The following is an 18,854-nucleotide window of genomic DNA, read 5'->3' as shown; positions in this document are numbered from 1 at the left end:
CTTTTTCTCTAAAGAACATTATGACTTTTCGAGTCTTTCATTATAGGTTTGGTGGGGGCTCAGGTCCATTACACCTAATAAGAAAAATCTATTATAATCAAATTTTTATTTTTTTTCGATCACCTATTACTTAATTGAAGAAGTTGAAAAATGCAATATAGCCCTCGCATTCAAGCAAGCCCACACTAACGAGGAAAGTCAAAACTATTTAACTGCGTCCTGACAAATAAGGGGCAAGCAATAAACAATCACTTTTGTTTTAAAACAATCATTTTAAGTCACGTGTAACCAATAGCATTGTTCCTTGTCAGTAATCTAAAACAATACAAAAACAAAAGGGTTGAAACGGACCGTTCTATATAAAAGAACAAAATTAAAACATTTCTGAAACAACTTTCGTAGAGAGTTCCACGAAGCAAACAAATTGAAACAACCGCCTGACGTCAACAAAATTAAGGTAAGCTCGTTCGATTCTTTAGAAAGATTTTTGCAAACGCAAAAGAAAGTAGCTGGCCCTTTTGAATAATACCGTAGGTAAGCTATAGATTTATAAAGTCCGAAGGGCTAGATGTCGTGATTTTGCTGAAAAGTGCGCCGACGTTAGATGGGAAATCCTACCTAGGTCACGTGACATTACAATAGAATTTTAGAAGCTTCGCGGGTTTTTTTTGGCTGCGATGGCTTAAAGCACGATCTAGCCCTTCGGGCTTTATACATTTGTGAGGATAGCTAAATTTATCATTCCCGGGGAAACATTCCTGCCGTACTTCCTGGACACTTTCTACCGTTTACCGGGTATACCAGCAAAACTATTTTCCCACTGCGTACAAGTGTGGACAACCTTCTCGAGACTCCACCTAACAATTCAAAGCTACCTTTGTAACTACCAGTTGCTGTTCTGTTTGGCTGCCATGGGTAGCCTGGGGAAGTTTTGGAAGCACAGGTTTACACTTTCATTCTCTACGGAGATCAAGCTGTACTTTCACTTTGTACGTTGTAATAAAATTGTGCTACCATTGTTTTTTTATCTTGTTTGAAAATCTGACTTCAGTGAAAATCTGAAAGTGCTCTATACCATCGGTAGAGCTATATATCAGTCAAGAATAGAGACAAATTTATTTTCCGATACTCGGAGTTTCGTGCCGTTTCAGGAAGTCTTCAGTCAGATTTCTAGAAAATTACAAAAACGACATTCGCAATGTCAATCTTCAATTATACAGTATGATGTCTTTATTTGTCAAAATTGACGTCATTTCAGTCTTTGCTGTCAAACAAGGCGAGGGTGTGCTTGTTGACATGTCTACATTTTGATATCAGTTCAGATTTTGAGTTCATGATGTCGCCGAATTTTGTGGTGATTTCAAGCTTTTCATTTAAGCAAAGATTATATTTCATCGAGGCTCGTTGGAATCCACCAGTTCGTCTAACGATTTTCCACGATACGGTTGGGTTCTTGTTTTGACGTTTGAATTTCCAATATTGTTTGGAAAGTTCTGTTTTGTTTTCATACCGCTCGTGATTAAACGACTTCTTGTGGTTGCTGAACCGTTTTTTAAATGTAGTTTCAGCGAGACCGATGTACACAGGAAAAAGTATGGAAATCACATGCTTGGTAAAACTGATTTCCGAGCATGTGATTCTGCAAAAAATCACATGCGTGTGAAAATGCAATTCACAAGTCATCTTTTCCCAACTTAAATGGAGTGTCTGACTAGATCTAAAATCACAAATAGGATTGTTTGTCTTTCTTAGAGAGAGAGATTTAATACCCTACAAGTGATACTTTTATGGACCTACCTGGTTATGCATTTAACACATATATAATTGATATCTGCGCGAGCGTGACCGTTAAACAATCATTCAGAACACAAGTAGTGACGATCTATTAAAATTAGTCGTTTGTTTCTTATAAAAAAAAAAGGTTTAGAAACCAAAATTTCATACTCTTGAAATATTTTTTCATATTCAAGACTTTGTGAGCAAAAAAAACATCTATCTCATTAAAAAATTGAGTAATTTAACTAAGAACATTGATGTATGCTTATTAATAGCGATTCTTATAGATAAACATGCGATTTTTGAGCCAACAAAATTTTTTTGAAAAAATCTGCTTGAGCCATCTTTTACCCATGATGGTACCCTACTTTCATGCCAAAAATTAGAAAAAGTTAATGATCCAATTTTTCACAAAGTCCAAAAAACCCGTTTTTTAGCCGTTTTTTGGCCCAAATTTGCCCAAAATTTTTTTTTTTCGAAAATCGGGCTTCGTCACATTTGAGGGTTTATAGTTATGCATCTTTGTGCAAAAAATCAGAAAAAACTAATGAGCCAATCACAAGGAAAGCTAATAACGAACGAACAAACGAACGAACGAACGATCGGACAAAGGTTAATTTATAGGACCTCCACCCCACCGGGGTAGGTCCAAAAAAAGCGAACGGAATAAATCAAGCGATGTCGAAGAAAGATCATGTATTCAGAGTCCGAGGAAGTCCTCGCGACAAAATTTATTTTAGGAAAATATTTTGTAAAAGATCGGTTTAAGAGGCGCCTAAAACCATATTTCTCTTTAAATATTGTGAAGCTAGTAAACTAATCATTGATGAATAATGCAAGCAGAGACTGGGACTGAGCCAACACGATATTAATGAACTGAAAGATGAATAGAAATCAATAGAGTGGGGCTCAGGCCCTCGAGCCCAGACCCCTGAATAGGGCGAGCAAACATGAGCGAGAAAAGGAAAGAAATCAAGGACTTGGAAGGAAGAGCTCGAAGGAAGAGGACTTGGAAAGAAGAGCTCGAAGGAAAAGGACTTGAAAAGGAGAACTTGAAGGAGAAGGACTTGAAAGAGAACTATCGTTAATTACATGCCAGAGTTACTAAGTTATTTGATGTTATTTATGTTACGCTTATTTGATATTTATTACTTAATTGGAAAAAGACCTAACTTCCCTTCGTCACACTGAAGGTGAACCAGAAGAACTCGCTTCGCAAGAATCAAAAATCCAAGAGGAGAGAGCTACATTACACCAAGGAACAAGAACAATAAAAGATTGTAGTAGAATACTACTTAATTACACCACAGAAACTGAACTATTATTGATTGGTAGTTTGGTTGATTTCGCGATTAATAAGGACACGTTATTTTGAAAAGGACAAAAGTGATTTTACATCAGAAAGTATTAAAAACTATCAAAACGAGAGTTTTACACAAAATCAATTATTTAAAGTTCAACGAGAAGAGAAGTTTAACTTCAAAATCTTCTCTCGGTATCAATTATTCAACAAACTTGAACGCAGTGAACCTTTGCCGTAACCAAGCATTGGTTGCAATTGATTCAAGTAAAATAATACCTAACATTGTGCAGTAAATTTTGATTTCGATTTTGTGATTTGAATCGAAAGATAAATAAGTAAAGGAAACTAGGCAAGAGGAATGCAGCATCTAGAGGTAACACATTTCGACTACTTATAAATCATTCAACATGCAACTCGCTAAAACGACAGTGTCGATGAAAGCGAAAACAAGCCAGCAATGACGAGTATCTTCAAGATGAACGTAATCCAAATGACTTTGAACGATATACCACAATTCAATGGAACCAGTAATGAAAATATCAAAAGCTATTTCGAACGTTTCGAGAGCATAGCAACCATTGGCAAGTGGAGCTCCAAAGAACGTTTGAACGTTCTAACAGCATATGGCTTACAAGGTCACGCGATGCACTATTACAGAGCGCTACCAGCAGACGTGAAGCCTTCATACAAACTGATAAAAGAGATGTTGCTGAACTACTTCTGGTCGTCCGATATCAGAATGTTAAAGAAAGCTGAACTAGTCAAACTCAAACAAGAGGAATGTCCATCACTAGATGCCTACATTAAAAAACTCGAAGATCTAGTGTATCAATTAAATTACAGCAATGAGCAGAAATTGAACTCGCTCATCGCCGGACTGAATGACGATTTACGAATATCGGTTATTTTAAAGAGATTCAAAACCTTCAATGAAGCAGTGGCTTACATCAGATTAGAGAACGCGATCAAGCCGAATTACAATGTGAACTCCGCCAAACTGTTCAAGAAGCTGAACGAAAAGATCGACAAATTAGCAGCTGGCGCGTGTACTGTCCAATCTTCCGGTGCAACACCAAGACGAGTGTCATTGAATGAGTACGCCGGTGAAAGAGATCTCGATGAACAAGTATCCGAGGTGATCGAACAAAAGTTACGAATGATAATGCCTCAAACAATCAATACGCTTGGCCGACCAAAATTTGCATCATCAACAGACGGAATGAGAGAGATCGAAAGAATGCAAGCCAAAATCAAGAATCTCAAGCGACAACGGAACAGACCTCCTCAACAAAATAGAAGAATCTCCTCAGATGGACGTCGCGACACTTCAACGCGAACGCTGGTAAGAGATCAGAAACCTCGAGAATCCTCAAAAATTTACCCACAACCGAATATTATCTACCGATCACCGACAATTATTCGCCAACCACGCAAGACATTTATACAACCACCAAAGCTTCAACCGCCACCTATCATTATCGAAGTTCACTCACCACCGAGAGTTCATTACCGACCACCAAAAATTATTCGACGACCACGTATAACATATCAACAACCACCGAAGTTTCATTCACCAAGCGAAATTGTTTTTGAACCGTCGAAACTTCACCCGTTGTCAAAGATTACAAACCTGTCTCCAAAGACATGCCATCTTCCGCTAAAGAAGTCGCAAGAAATGATTCAACATTCATCTAAAATTATTCAAACACCCTCCAAGGTTATCCATCAGTCACCAAACAATTCACAGCATTTGTCAAAGATTAAGAAAAGACGGTCCAAGAATATTGAAAAGTCTTCTAGAATAAACCCGTCCGAGATTGTCAAAAAGCCGTCCAAGATTGTCAAAAAGTCATCCGAGATTGTTAAAAAGCCGTCTGAAATTGTCAAAAAGCCGTCCGAAGTTGTTGAAAAACCGACCGATATTATCGAAAAACCGTCCGATATTATGAAGAAGCCAACCGAGAGTATTAAAAATCCATCTTACAGTGTTCAAGAGCTGTCCGAGAATATTGAACACCCATCCAATAATATTCCGAAATCATACGAGATTGTTCAAATATCCACAAAACAGTCGACAGAATGTATGAGGTTTCAACTGAAATGCCGAAAATACCAGATAAATCGAAGCAGAAACAAGGTACAACTGACTCTGCTATTGAAAATGATTTTACCAACGTTGTACATCCTGATTATGAATATCATATCGTTGATAAATCTTACAATACAATACCAAGTGAAAAGCCAGCAGCAACCAGAAATCAGTGAAAGAATTCTCAACGATGATAAAATATACGACCAGAAAAACCAATGGCACAACCGAAAGATCTACGAGTACAAGAAAAGAATTTCTGAAAAACAACAAATTTATCCCAGAAACAAAAATAAACTTCGTTCATTGTGTTGAGTACTCAATACTTAACCATGCTTGATAAAATTGATATTTAATGAAACACGAACATTTAAAGAACTGCACAGAGCACCAAACCAAAAAAAAAAAAAAAAAAAGTTATATCGAGTTAAAATTGCGTACATTGAGAAGGACAGTTAACCGACTACAATCAAGACAAAATTTAGCGCAGAGAAATTGTTGAATAAATTCCGAGATGTCGAATTGAATGCAGATATGTTTACCGAATGAAACTAACAATTAACTAAAGACTAAAATATTGTTAAAAGAGAAACTGAAATTGAACAAATATTTTATTGATTTTATGAAATTTTTAAGAGATGAATTGAGTTTATGTAATATTTATGAATCAGACGATAATTTGTAATTTAGTTATTTTCAAATAAAATATTTCAGCATTAGAAATTGTTAATTATACGTAAAATTTGATATATAAAGGACCGACATCAAAGATGAAAACAACTTGAAGGCCTGCGAAGATGATAACTTGACATGCACTCCAAAATACACCGATCATGTAATGTTTTAATTTAGTGACGAGAACGTCACTTGTCAAACAATGAGGATGTGGAGTCATATCAATGTACTAACTAAAATCCAGAGAAGAATAAACCCTTTGAAACAATTATGAAAACTCGATAAGTAAACAACCACAATTGAGCACTTAATTGCACCAAAACATCAGCACGAAAGCAAAAGCATTAAAAAGTTAATGATTCCTGAAGGAAAGAAGTAAGCGAAACCACGATCCCAAATTTTTTTGAAGTGACGAGGACGTCACTTGTCGAACGTCGGAGATGTGAAGCTAGTAAACTAATCATTGATGAATAATGCAAGCAGAGACTGGGACTGAGCCAACACGATATTAATGAACTGAAAGATGAATAGAAATCAATAGAGTGGGGCTCAGGCCCTCGAGCCCAGACCCCTGAATAGGGCGAGCAAACATGAGCGAGAAAAGGAAAGAAATCAAGGACTTGGAAGGAAGAGCTCGAAGGAAGAGGACTTGGAAAGAAGAGCTCGAAGGAAAAGGACTTGAAAAGGAGAACTTGAAGGAGAAGGACTTGAAAGAGAACTATCGTTAATTACATGCCAGAGTTACTAAGTTATTTGATGTTATTTATGTTACGCTTATTTGATATTTATTGCTTAATTGAAGAAACAGAATTGATGTTGATTGAAATCTATTAGCGTACCTTTACTACGTGTCCATAGACTTATCCCCAATAAGGGATACCCTGATCGAAGGAACAGATAAGTGATCTGAGAGGTCCCCTCAATAACTAAAGGGTGACCCCAATCGCCTAAATTCCCTTCGTCACAATATAATAAAAATAATAATAATTGTTTGGGGGAGGGAGAGGGGAGGGAACTCATTTTTGGGCTTTGTGCCATAGGTTTTGTCAATGATTGTATGAAGACAATCTGTCAGAAAAGATATCAGCGAAAATGCATAACGCATTAAATTTCATCATTGATTGTTGATGAGGGGGGGGGGAGGGGGAGGGGAGTAGGGGAAAAAGACATAGAAAGTTCCGGTTGCAAAGATCAGTTTTATTGACAATCGAATCATGCTTGATGGTGGTGTTTTTGTGTGAAAAAAAACACAAAACATATAGGGAAAAAGTCCAATGAAAATCTGCAAAAAAGGCGATTTCCGACATATTCGAACGTAAAAAATTTGTTCTCAAAAATCCGAATCGGCCACAATTTGGGCACATTACTGATACGCATCTTTGTGCAAAAAAATAGGGAAAACTAATGATGAAATCTCGAAAATATACCAAAAAACCGGTTTTTCTGGCATATTTTTGGCTGGAAAATTTTGCTTATCAAAAGTCAGGCTCCGTCACATTTTAGGTATTGCCATTTTCCATCAGTGTACAAAATTTCATGAACAAATATAAAGTAAAGCTCGAGGAATTCAAGTGAAACCATTTTCCGCGATTTTTAGAAAGTTCCGGTTGCAAAAATCTGTTTTATTGACAATTGAATCATGTTTGATGGTGGGCATTATTATCAATAATGTTTTTATGTGAAAAAAAACAAAGAAATGCAGGGAATAAGTCCAATGAAAACCCAGAAAAACGGCGATTTCCGTCATATTAGACTGGAAAAAAATTTTCCTCAAAAATCGGACTAATATGCATCTTTGTGCAAAAAACTAATGTTAAAATCTCGAGAAAATGCCAAAAAAACAAACGGTTTTCCGGCATATTTACGGCATTTTTGGCCGGAAAATCTTTTTCGAAAATCGGGCTCCGTCACATTTTGGGCATTACTATTTGGCACCATTGTGTGAAAAATCAGAAAAAAACAATGAGCCAATCTCGAGAAAAGCTGGTAACAGAAGGACAAACGGACAGGCGGACGGATGAACGGACAAAGGTTAATTTATTGGACCTCCAGGTAGGTCCAAAAATGTTTTCCAAATAAATTTAACGTATTAAGGGTCAAATTTTTATGTAAGCATGGAAATCAATTCTGGTCTGTAAATTATGTAGCTGCTAATGTTTTTAAGTTTGGGATTTAAATAAGATTTTCACTTTAACTATACTAGCTTTTGTGAACAATTTTGATAAAATCTATTTAGCATAGCCATACTGTATATTTACAATAAAATTATTGAATTCTTAAAAATTCGAAAAGAGAACGTTTATCTGGCACGTTTTTCAAACAATCAACAAACATCATTAATATAACATCAATCAACAGATGGGCCGGATGGACCATACCATTCAAATCAAGACTTTAAATACAAACTTAATTTGATTAACTGAATTTAAACTTTAAACAAATTATGGAGAAACTTTTCAATCAACAGATGGACACACTAGAGCCCAGACCTTGAATACAAACATGAATTGATTGAATTCAGAATTCGTTTATCCTATTTATTTTACACGAGTTATAGAGGAAATTTCAATCAACAGATGGACTCACTAGAGCCCAGACCTTGAATACATGCATAAATTGATTGAATTCAAAATTAGTTTATCATATTTATTTTGAACAAATTATGGAGGAAACTTTCAATAAAAAATGGGACTATATCACGTCAAGTCTAACAATTTCGATCATGATTTCGTGAATAATCCGTCTAATCAGTAAGTCAAAAACTCTAAAGGCTTTGGGACACGAGAAGTTTTTTTCCCGTTGGTGCAATGCAACATGCTCCATCCAACCAACCTGAAACGCATTCTCCTGTCTCCACACCCTTTTTCTTTCAACCAATAAAAGTCAAATCTCACTTTTGTCCCTGGGACAATGAAGCAAAATCGATTCAGGGACAAAATCAGCGTGCCTTTTGGGTATTTCCCTCACTTTTTGTCCCATGAAACAAAAAAAAACCATAGGACACGTACTTTTTTTCTTGTGTTGGTGGGAGAGAGCATGTTGCATTGCACGAACGGGAAAAAAACTTCTCGTGTCTGGGTTTCCATTCAACTAGCGGGCAGTGCGTTGCGACCAAAATTTCCTTTAATAGCTCATTGACGTCAGAAAATGTAAATATTTGTACACAAAGTTAGAGCTCTTTCGAGCGCTGATGTGCAAGTTTTAAATATAAAAATGGTCGCAACGCACTAGCGACCAGTGGTTGATTTCCATTCATCTTGAGATTTAAAAGAAGTGCTCGAAATCTTCAAAAGACTTCATCACAATCTGTATACATTTTTATATTTTTTATATGTTTACTCTCTTCTGATTGGCTAAAACTATTTGATCACTGTATGAGCTTACACGCGCGCTTTTGGAAGTTGAACATTTAAGCTGGGTTTCCATTCACCGAGCGGGCAGTGCGCTGCGACCAAAATTTCTTTAAATAGCTCAATGACGTCAGAAAATGTAAATATTTGTACACAAAGTTAGAGCTCTTTCGAGCTCTGATGTGCAATTTTGTGCAATTTTGGTAGCTGAAAAATTTCAACTTCCAAAAGCGGGCGTGCGAGCTCATACAGTGATCAAATAGTTTTAGCCAATCAGAAGAGAGTTAACATGTAAAAAATTAAAAAATGTATACAGATTGTGATGAAGTCTTTTGAATATTTCGAGCACTTCTTTTAAATCTCAAGATGAATGGAAATCAATTACTGTCCGCTTGCGCGTTGCGACCACTTCTATATTTAGAACTCTGGTCGCAGCGCACTGCCCGCTAGGTGAATGGAAACGAGCCTTTACAGCTACCAAAATTGCACAAAACTGCACAGCAGAGCTCGAAAGAGCTCTAACTTTGTGTACAAATATTTATATTTTTTGACGTCAATGAGCTATTAAAGGAAATTTTGGTCGCAGCGCACTGCCCGCTGGGTGAATAATATTATAAAGTCATAAAATAACACTTATACTTTAACATTTTAGGGAGCAATGTATACAAATAACATCACATTGAGTTCCCTTTGTTTTAGTGTGCTTTTGTTGGCATCAATTACAAGGGGAGACCTGATGGTTTCATCGTGTTTAGAAGTCAGAAATATCACCCTTATTCCGATTATTATAATCAAGGATGAGGCTGTAGGAAATCCTAATATAAATTTTCAAAGCTTAAATTACATGGATACACAGTTAAAATACTTAGTCAAATCAATATTGGATAAACCTTGCTTTACATTTTGGGCATTTTCTCCAATACAAAGCCGCTTGATTCGGCTTACTGAGGAAAATTATAGAGAGTTTTTCGAGACTGATTTCCAAGCTATAACACGGACTGATGGGAATGAACTGATAAAGGTGTTGGAAAACATGCCATATAATAACATAACTAGCAAACAAACGATTTTCTTTTTGGTAGAGGGGTACCAGGTAAAAAAACAGATTTCAGTGATCAAGAAAGCAAAAAAAATGTGGCAACGAAAAGAAAGCGATTTCGTGGTATGGAGTTTTGATTTAAGTAGCGATAAATTATTTCTTGATTGGATACGAAAAGAAAACTTTATTCAAAGTCTCACCCCAGATTCCAATCCATATACAGATAATACCAAGCATGCATTCGATCCACACTTGCATCAAATTCTAATGGATCAAATGGTCAATCCCCGGTACGACTGGCGTGAAAAATATTCACCTCATTTAAAAGTTCAATGCGGTTCATCTTCCAAAGAGCTTTATTTCTATTGCTGGGAGAAATGTGTTGGTTGTCATCATTATGCAATCTATGACTTTTGGAATATTATTGTTCAAGCTGTTTTCCCCAAGGCAATATTTCACACAGTCACTGTGGATGATGCGACAAGAATATACACTTCTTTCGAATTTACAAGCATAACAATAGATGAATTAATGGAGGATTTGAAAGAAGAAGAAGAATACGATGAAATAGTTGTCATCCATTTACCTTTTTTTAAGGAAAAGGTAGATGATACATACCAACCAATGAAATTCAACGATGATAACACAATCAATTTAATCGAAAGCAGTTTCATTGACCAGTTCCCTGTCCTTCAACATGGAAATATTGTTGTAAAAGATAGGGACGATTATCGTAACCCCGTGTTTTTCAAATTGCTATTTGAGAAAATCAACTCTATTTTGTGTAAAAAAAATTGAATAAACATTTTGACTGTTACAATTCTGAAGGATTTGGCATTTATCATGATTTATAACATTCTTGAATTTTTCAGCAAAAATTATCTCTGCAGGATGTCCCAACAATAAAATCTACTGCTCATCAAAATCTGTTATTATGGGACACCCTGTAGGGAAATGAGAGTCTGTTTATCGATTGTAAATTCTGTACGTAATATAGAAGTCTGTTTAACACTGAGAGACATGAATGTGTAGTGAGTTATATGTGAGAAGTGCGTTTTACTATAAGTTTAATCTAATGTAACCTATTTCCTTCTTTCTTAATTTGGTCAGTTTAAAGAATTTATTTGCATTTTATATCTTTTGTTCTCCATTTTCTATTCCATTTCAAATCCGAAAATATCCTTTATAATATTATTATAGAATCAAATATTACACGTTTTTTTTATTAGAACACCAAAAATTTTGCTAAGCCTGGATGTGCTAATTTATTTAGCAATTTTCAGCCTAAAATGTTCTTAAATGAGTTCTTAATTTTTCGAACTACTCTAAATCGACAACACCATGCACTTAAAATTGGTAAAATTTGGACATAATTTGACTCTCGATTTTAAAAACGTTCGGTTAAAACTGCTTGAAACGAGGAAAAAAATGTAGCTTCTTGTAATATTTTTCCAAACTGAGACTGCGCATGTTCTCAAGGTGTTCTTAATTTTTCGACGAATTTCAGCCTCGATGTTCTTATTAACTGGGTTCTAATAAAAAAACCGTGTAATGTTTAAAGGCTTTGTTTTCACATAAGTGTTCCCGTTTCATATCAGACACATATTTCATGTCAGGACATTGTCTTCCTATTATTACATTATGCTTATATAAGCAAAAAATGTTTTTGTTTTCCTCTTTCTGACCAATCTTGCTCCACATCCGTATCGATCGAAAGTGATACTTTTATGGACCTACCTAGTTATGCATTTAACACATTATATAATTGATATTTACGTGAGCGTGACCATTAAAAACAATCATTCAGAACACAAATAGTGACGATCTATTAAAATTAGTCATTTGTTTCTTATAAAAAAAACTTTTAGAAACCAAAATTTTATGCTCTTGAAACATTCTTTCATATTCAAGACTTTGTGAGCAAAAAACATCTATCTCATCAAAATATTGAGTAATTTGGCTAAGAACATTGATGTATGCTTATTAATAGTGATTCTTATAGATAAACATGCGTTTTTTGAGCCAACGAAATTTTTTTGAAAAATCTGCTTGAGCCATATTTTACCTATGATGGTACCCTAATTTCATGCAAAAAATCAATTAATGATCCAATTTTTCACAAAGTCCAAAAACCCTGTTTTTTAGCCGTTTTTTGGCCCAAATTTGCCCCAAATTTTTTTTTTTCGAAAGTCGGGCTCCGTCACATTCGAGGGTTTATAGTTATGCATCTTTGTGCAAAAAATCATAAAGAATCAAAGAGCCAATCTCGAGAAATGCTAATACCTAAGTAATTGATAATGTGCTTATAAATAAATATCAATTTGGCCAGTTTTTCTATAAAAACACGCCAAGAAACCAAAATTTCATGTCTAAAGACATAGATTCTTCAAAAGTAAGACCTCATGAGCAAAAAAAACAACATCTATCTCATAAAAAAATTGAGTAATTTAACTAAGAACATTGATGTATGCTTATTAATAGTGATTCTTATAGATAAACATGCGTTTTTTGAGCCAACAAAATTTTTTTGAAAAAATCTGCTTGAGCCATCTTTTACCTATGATGGTACCCTACTTTCATGCAAAAAATCAGAAAAAGTTAATGATCCAATTTTTCACAAAGTCCAAAAAACCCGTTTTTTAGCCGTTTTTTTGGCCCAAATTTGCCCAAAAATTTTTTTTTTCGAAAATCGGGCTCCGTCACATTCGAGAGTTTATAGTTACACATCTTTGTGCGAAAAAAAAAAAAAAAAACTAATGAGCCAATCACGAGGAAAGCTAATAACGAACGAACGAACAGACGAACGGACAAAGGTTAATTTATAGCACCTCCACCCCACCGGGGTAGGTCCAAAAAGTAACTCACTTCTATTCTATTTAACAAGTGAGAAAAGATGGATTGTGAATTACATTTTCACACGCATGTGATTTATATCTAATTTCTACAGTGAAACCTGATCTTCAAATTTTCGTTGAATTTCGCAACTGTGGAAATAATCGGTCATCCTTCATCGCTCTGTGCTACTGTAGGATGGCTAAGCTTTCTGGCACATTTCTGGGACACTCCACCATTTAATTTTTTCCTGGCATACCGGATTGTGATTGTGTTTGGACAATATACTAGATCCTTAGAACTGATCACCTAAAAAATTGAAGTTACGTTTTTATTTACCTATATAGGTAATTAACCATAATCCCGGTCGTTTTTCGTTGTAAAGTGTGCGATAGGAAAGATTGGCTATCTATCGATATTATTGTTTATCAGAAAGCAAGAAAAAAACAAGAAAAATGAAAAATATGCTTTTTTCTTTTTCATTCTTATTTCTTTCGCCAATCCCGAAAAAACGAGGGAGGGACGCAATCTGGCGAGATTCTATAACCCAAACATTCAACATATTGAAGATTTTCCCGACCTTCAGAGCCCAGCGTGTCAGATGAAAATTTCTGCGTGGGTGTCAGGTAAACCTGAAGCTGCCTATTTAGACAGGAGACCCGTCGTGTGTTTTTTTATAATTTGATGTACACAAGACGGGTTCGAGCTGTGAGTCCAATATTCGACTCACATTTTTTACAGTGGGAAATTTGAATTTAGCGCTTTCCTCACTTACTAAAATAAAAACCAAATTTCGAAAGTTGCGCTTTCTCTAAGAAAGTGTGACCAGTAAAAGAATAACAAAATTTGATTGGCTATGTTTTCAACCGTTATTAGGATCTGAGAAATTCAAACTCTCAGCCCGTACCATGCTATACATTTCGCCATCAGTTTATCAAAGAAGAAATCATTGCAGGGATTCCCAGGCTACTGCCTATTAAGCCCCTAAGACGGCAAAATCGTCAAACAATGTTCATTAATGGCTTTGACTTGGCGTGACGTACATAAAACGTTAAATTAACATTGAAAGAACGTTGTTTGTCAAGCCTGGGCCGGAGGGGGGATTTAAAAAAATTGTGCAGCAAGGGGGGTAGCTCTAGTTTAAACGGCCCACTTTTCGCCCTGCCTATTCTAATTGCGAATTGAAGTAGACTGATAGTGTTGGCTGTCTAAAGTCAATGCATTGCCCTCTTTTGACGCCAATGCGATGTCTTCTTTCAATCATTTCAAAGCAAAGATTTTAACTACCAATTTTGCGGCTCCCACTTCTCGCCTACTCAAACAATTAAAATAGGCAGGGCAGAAAGTCGGCCGTCTAAACTAGAGCTTACTACCACCAAGATCTTCACTAGGTCACTTACCTTGAGCCCACTCCCCCCTCCTCAGAGGTCTGGCCAATAAGTCTTAGTTTACACGAAGATTGTTATCATCAGACAAAACTTTCAGAAGTATGGGAAAAATAGGAAAAGATCGATTACCTCAGATTATCATTTCGAAAAACCACAAAATTAAAGAGAAAGATTTCTTGGTATACTTTTACAGAAGTTAATTGGAGTCAGTACGTTAAATTTCCTCGTTTACTCACTTTCTCAGACTGATCGATTGATTCTTGATATCTGAGGCTAAAAACAAATCAAGGTCAAATTTATCATTTAACGCATGTCTTACACTTTCCTTATAAACCTTTTCATGATTTACGTCACGAATATCACTTGCCTCGTATTCAAACAATTACCATGGTGATCATGTCCCTTGAGACATTAAATTATTTTTTTATGAATAGAAAGTAGTTTTAATAAAATCCGCTGGGAGTTAATCACCATGGCAATAAATTCAAAAGGAGGCAAGTGAAGCTCTTAACGTAATTTATGAAAAGGTCTATATAGCATTTTTAAACAAAATAATAACCTCCCTCCCCCCTGCACCGCACAAACACGAATTTAGAGAACCCTTTCTGTAACATAAGGAGTGTGCCAGCAACAAAAGCTATCTTTTTGAAATTTCGAAACCGTTAAATTTAACATTAACATAAACTGCAAATCAAGCTTAAAAAAAAGGTCTAACTTCTAACGGAAGTTGAAGTACATATCAATGTTGTGTTCGTTGGAAAGGTATTTTCAAGTTAGTAAATGCTGGTACAAAACTGAAAGAAATTCTTTAGAACACTTTATTCTTTCGTAAAAAAACAGGAAATCTTAGCAGAGGCCTCCTCCTTTATTTTTCGTCAATTTCAGGCTAGATAGATAGATAGAGTCGATATTTTACGTGGATAGCCTAGTAATCTAGGACTTTTAGAGAGTCTTTCGATTGTTTTCACGAGGTCCACGGCCAGCCGGCTCGGCTACCTATGAACTGAACGGAATATTGAAAGGAGCGGGGATTCGAACCACGAACCCCTGGTTTAAGACGCTGACGCCTTTGACCACTTGACTATCGCTCCTTAGGGCGTTCATGGGCGTACCAGTTATTCAATGAATAAACCTCCTAAAATTTGAAATAAGATTGATATTGAAACGACTGTCTTAATGAGCAAGCGAAAATATTGTTTATTTGTAAATTTTTAAAGAGGGTGATAACTATCACAATTTAAGATTAGCAAGTCATTAAGAAGTTAATTTGCACTGTAAATATTTTCCGGTCGCACTAATGACCGCTATAATTGTGAGCAATCAAGGTATTAGCGTAAATGCTTGCCAAAAAAAGTAATTGATCATTATATTTATTTCATACCAAAAAAAGTTTATTCGAAAGCTCGAGTAGAATCCCCTATTATACGATTTGAAGCCATTTATTCCCTAATTAGCTGAACGGTTCATGCGGATTCCATACTAATGCTGGATTGTAAGTATTGCGGTAAATGCAAGAATTTAGAAAATATATCTAATATATCTAGAGAAAAACAGACCCATCGATGCTCACTGATCGAACAGAAATATTTAAATATATCTACTGAGAACCGAGTGCATGTTTTTTTTTATTATAAGCATAACACTTATAAGCATAAAGAAAATAATAAAGAACTGTTGATGAAGGCCAGAACCCACCTTTTCAAAAGAAAAAAATGAAGAATATGAAGGCTCAGATTTGCAGATTTCCTAAGCATAACATAAGCATGAGCCAGCCTGAAATATTTTTCAAGTCGTCAAAGGATAAAACGCATAAGTTCTAGACTGGATTCATTTATAATTCGATGTAATATTTAGCTTATACACTCTTTTATTATAAATATACGGGAAAATCGGGTATTGCTCAGTATGCTATTTATATGCTTGGACTTGGACAAAATTTATAAGTCGGAACATTGATTCGGCTCAAAAAAAATACAATTTCTTTGTAATTTGGCGCCGCAGGCGAATATCGCTGGTCTAAGAAAACTCAAACAGCTTTAAAAGAAACCCTAAAAAGGTCAGCGTTTTAGAAAAGCTGCACAAGTTTTTTTTGCATTTCAGCTTGGAGGTATGCTTAGCATTATGCTTATTTTTTACAGAGTTTGAGCCTAAGTATGCTTGCAAACGTTATGATTATAAAAAAGAGTGTATTCAGTTTGTGCTACTGCTTTACCCTACCATCATTTAAATTTAGTCGTCTAGCATGTAAGACTCCCGATAGACTAGCTTGAGTTTCATGTTTCATACCTAACGAAAGCTTAATTAGATTCTTTTGTTTAAAGAAATGATGAAATAATTATCGAATAATTAGATGTATATTTATGGAAGTGCATTTTTAAATATTGCTTTTTAATCGCTTCAAACGGCAGACAACCACAGCGCCTTCAATCTACAATGATACAACACAAATATTATGTTACATAAGTTATTTCATTTACTTAGTTATCTGATAGTCCGATGGTGGAGTGCATGGCCGTCAACGCTAAAAATTTCCCGACCTTCAGAGCTTTACCGTGTCGGGAGAAAATTTTAAATTTTCAGCCAAAAAGCAAAAATTAGCTGAATTTTTGTTCCTATCTTGTATGAGGAATGGCAAAAACAACATTCATCGATTTTAACCCTTTAAGTTCCACGGTCATTTTTTCTAAATTTTCGAAAGAAAATCGCTAGTTCAAACTTTAAAGGCTTATGTCTCCGGATCTAGAAGGAGTTAAAAGCTTGTTCATAGCTCGTTGGATAGCTTAGAGTCTCCTCTTTTTTTAGGCGCCTTCGGCGCCGCCTGATTTAGGAAGGGCGGGATAGGTGGCGGCTAAAAGGGGAGGGAGTGCCCAGTGGTAAAATTTCAAATTAATTCGCGGGAGGACAGAATCAAGTAAAGCAGGGACAAATTTGGAGGTTCTTGGATCACTCGTTGACCAAAAATGGTCAAATAACGGTCAAAATCTGGAAAAAGTGGATTTTTGTCAAATTTTTGCATTTTTTTTTACTTTTTGGCTTAATATCTCGCTGGAAAGACTCACTTTTGATTGTTTTTTTTTTGCTTGACCATGAAGCCCAATCCAATTCCTACGAGTTAGACCAAAAATGACGATTTCTAACTCAAACTGGGCATTACAGGAGGGCTTTGCCCTCTGATATATACGACATTGGCACTTAAAGAGTTAAAGATGTTTTGTATGTCATAGCAGGGGACAAAACCTTATGATCCGTAGCATCTTTCGGTTGGATTCAACCACATGTGTTCGACAGAAGATAGGATTTTGAAACTTCATCCATTTTAAAGAGGCTCTGAATTCGAAAGATCTATTTTTGAGATTTACATAAATATTAGCTCAGGGCCCACGCCATTAAATTGAAAATGGGGGGGGGCAATGGATATAGAGTCTAAGGAGGCGCGCAACTAAAAAGATTTTAATTTGCAAAAAAGTGGGAGCGTGGCTTCTATCAAGAGGACCGGCCCCGGAGGGGGGGTACTGGGTTTGCGAGGTGACGGTTATGTCCGAGCCGAAAATCGAAAATCGACCCTTTGAGAGACAAAAGTTTGGTGATTTTGGGACCCTTTGAGAGACTTTTTCCAAAATTGTGGTCCATTTTTTCCAAACTTTGGTTTGATTGTTACCAAATTTTGGTCAAAATTTTTGGAATACGTGACCCTTTGAGAGAGAAATTTTTGATTTTCGTGATTTTGGGACCCTTTCAGAGACTAACTTTTGAATTTGTACCCCTTTGAGAGACTTTTGAGGAATGAGAAAAGGTACCCTTATGGTTCGCACATACCCGGCACCTATTTTGCCTAAGTACCCCCCCCCCCGGGGGCCGGCTTCGATTGCTTCCCAATGATGTCAAATTTATGAGTTGGAGACATTATACTACAGTTCAGATATCTAACAACATTCAGTTTGCGTAAAATCGAATCCAAACTCCTTTATAGACAACTGAGTTGCGTCGTAACTTCCGTTAAAATGGGAATGAAACATTCGATTTCTGTAGACAAATTCGAACGTTTGCTTCCATAATGATAGTTTCATTTTTGGTAAAATCTAAAATACCTCTATACACATTTGACACCGACGGCCGTATGAATAAAGGTCCTCTCAGACCTAGATCGAAGAATGATGACTATGATAAGTAGTCTTAGGACATTTAAGTACTAATACAAAAACAATCTTCAGTTTAAAACTCAGTATTTTCACCTGAGGGTTGTTTGAAACTGTCAGTATTGATAAAATAATTTTCATTGCTTCAACTATCACGCTTCTGATTTCGGTTGGTTAAGCACTCTATTGATGAATAAAACTTTAACAAAATAAGTACTAATACACAAATACTTTAACATTTCTATTTCTTTTATTTTTCAGCAATG

General features: G+C 35.8%; 1 protein-coding gene across 1 annotated transcript; it reads left to right on the top strand.

Annotated features, from left to right (window-relative positions):
• The first annotated feature begins 3,569 nt into the window (after window positions 1-3,569).
• Window positions 3,570-5,483, top strand: LOC136824690 (putative leucine-rich repeat-containing protein DDB_G0290503). Its single transcript, XM_067080678.1, has one exon. It carries the CDS (start codon window positions 3,570-3,572, stop codon window positions 5,481-5,483), a length of 1,914 nt encoding a protein of 637 aa, XP_066936779.1.
• Window positions 5,484-18,854: the final 13,371 nt, after the last annotated feature.

Source organism: Clytia hemisphaerica, unplaced genomic scaffold (assembly GCF_902728285.1).
Source record: "Clytia hemisphaerica strain Z4C2 unplaced genomic scaffold, Clytia hemisphaerica genome assembly, whole genome shotgun sequence".
Lineage (NCBI taxonomy): Eukaryota > Metazoa > Cnidaria > Hydrozoa > Leptothecata > Clytiidae > Clytia > Clytia hemisphaerica.
The sequence above is the reverse complement of the archived record's forward strand: the minus strand, read 5'-3'. Positions and strand labels throughout refer to the sequence as shown.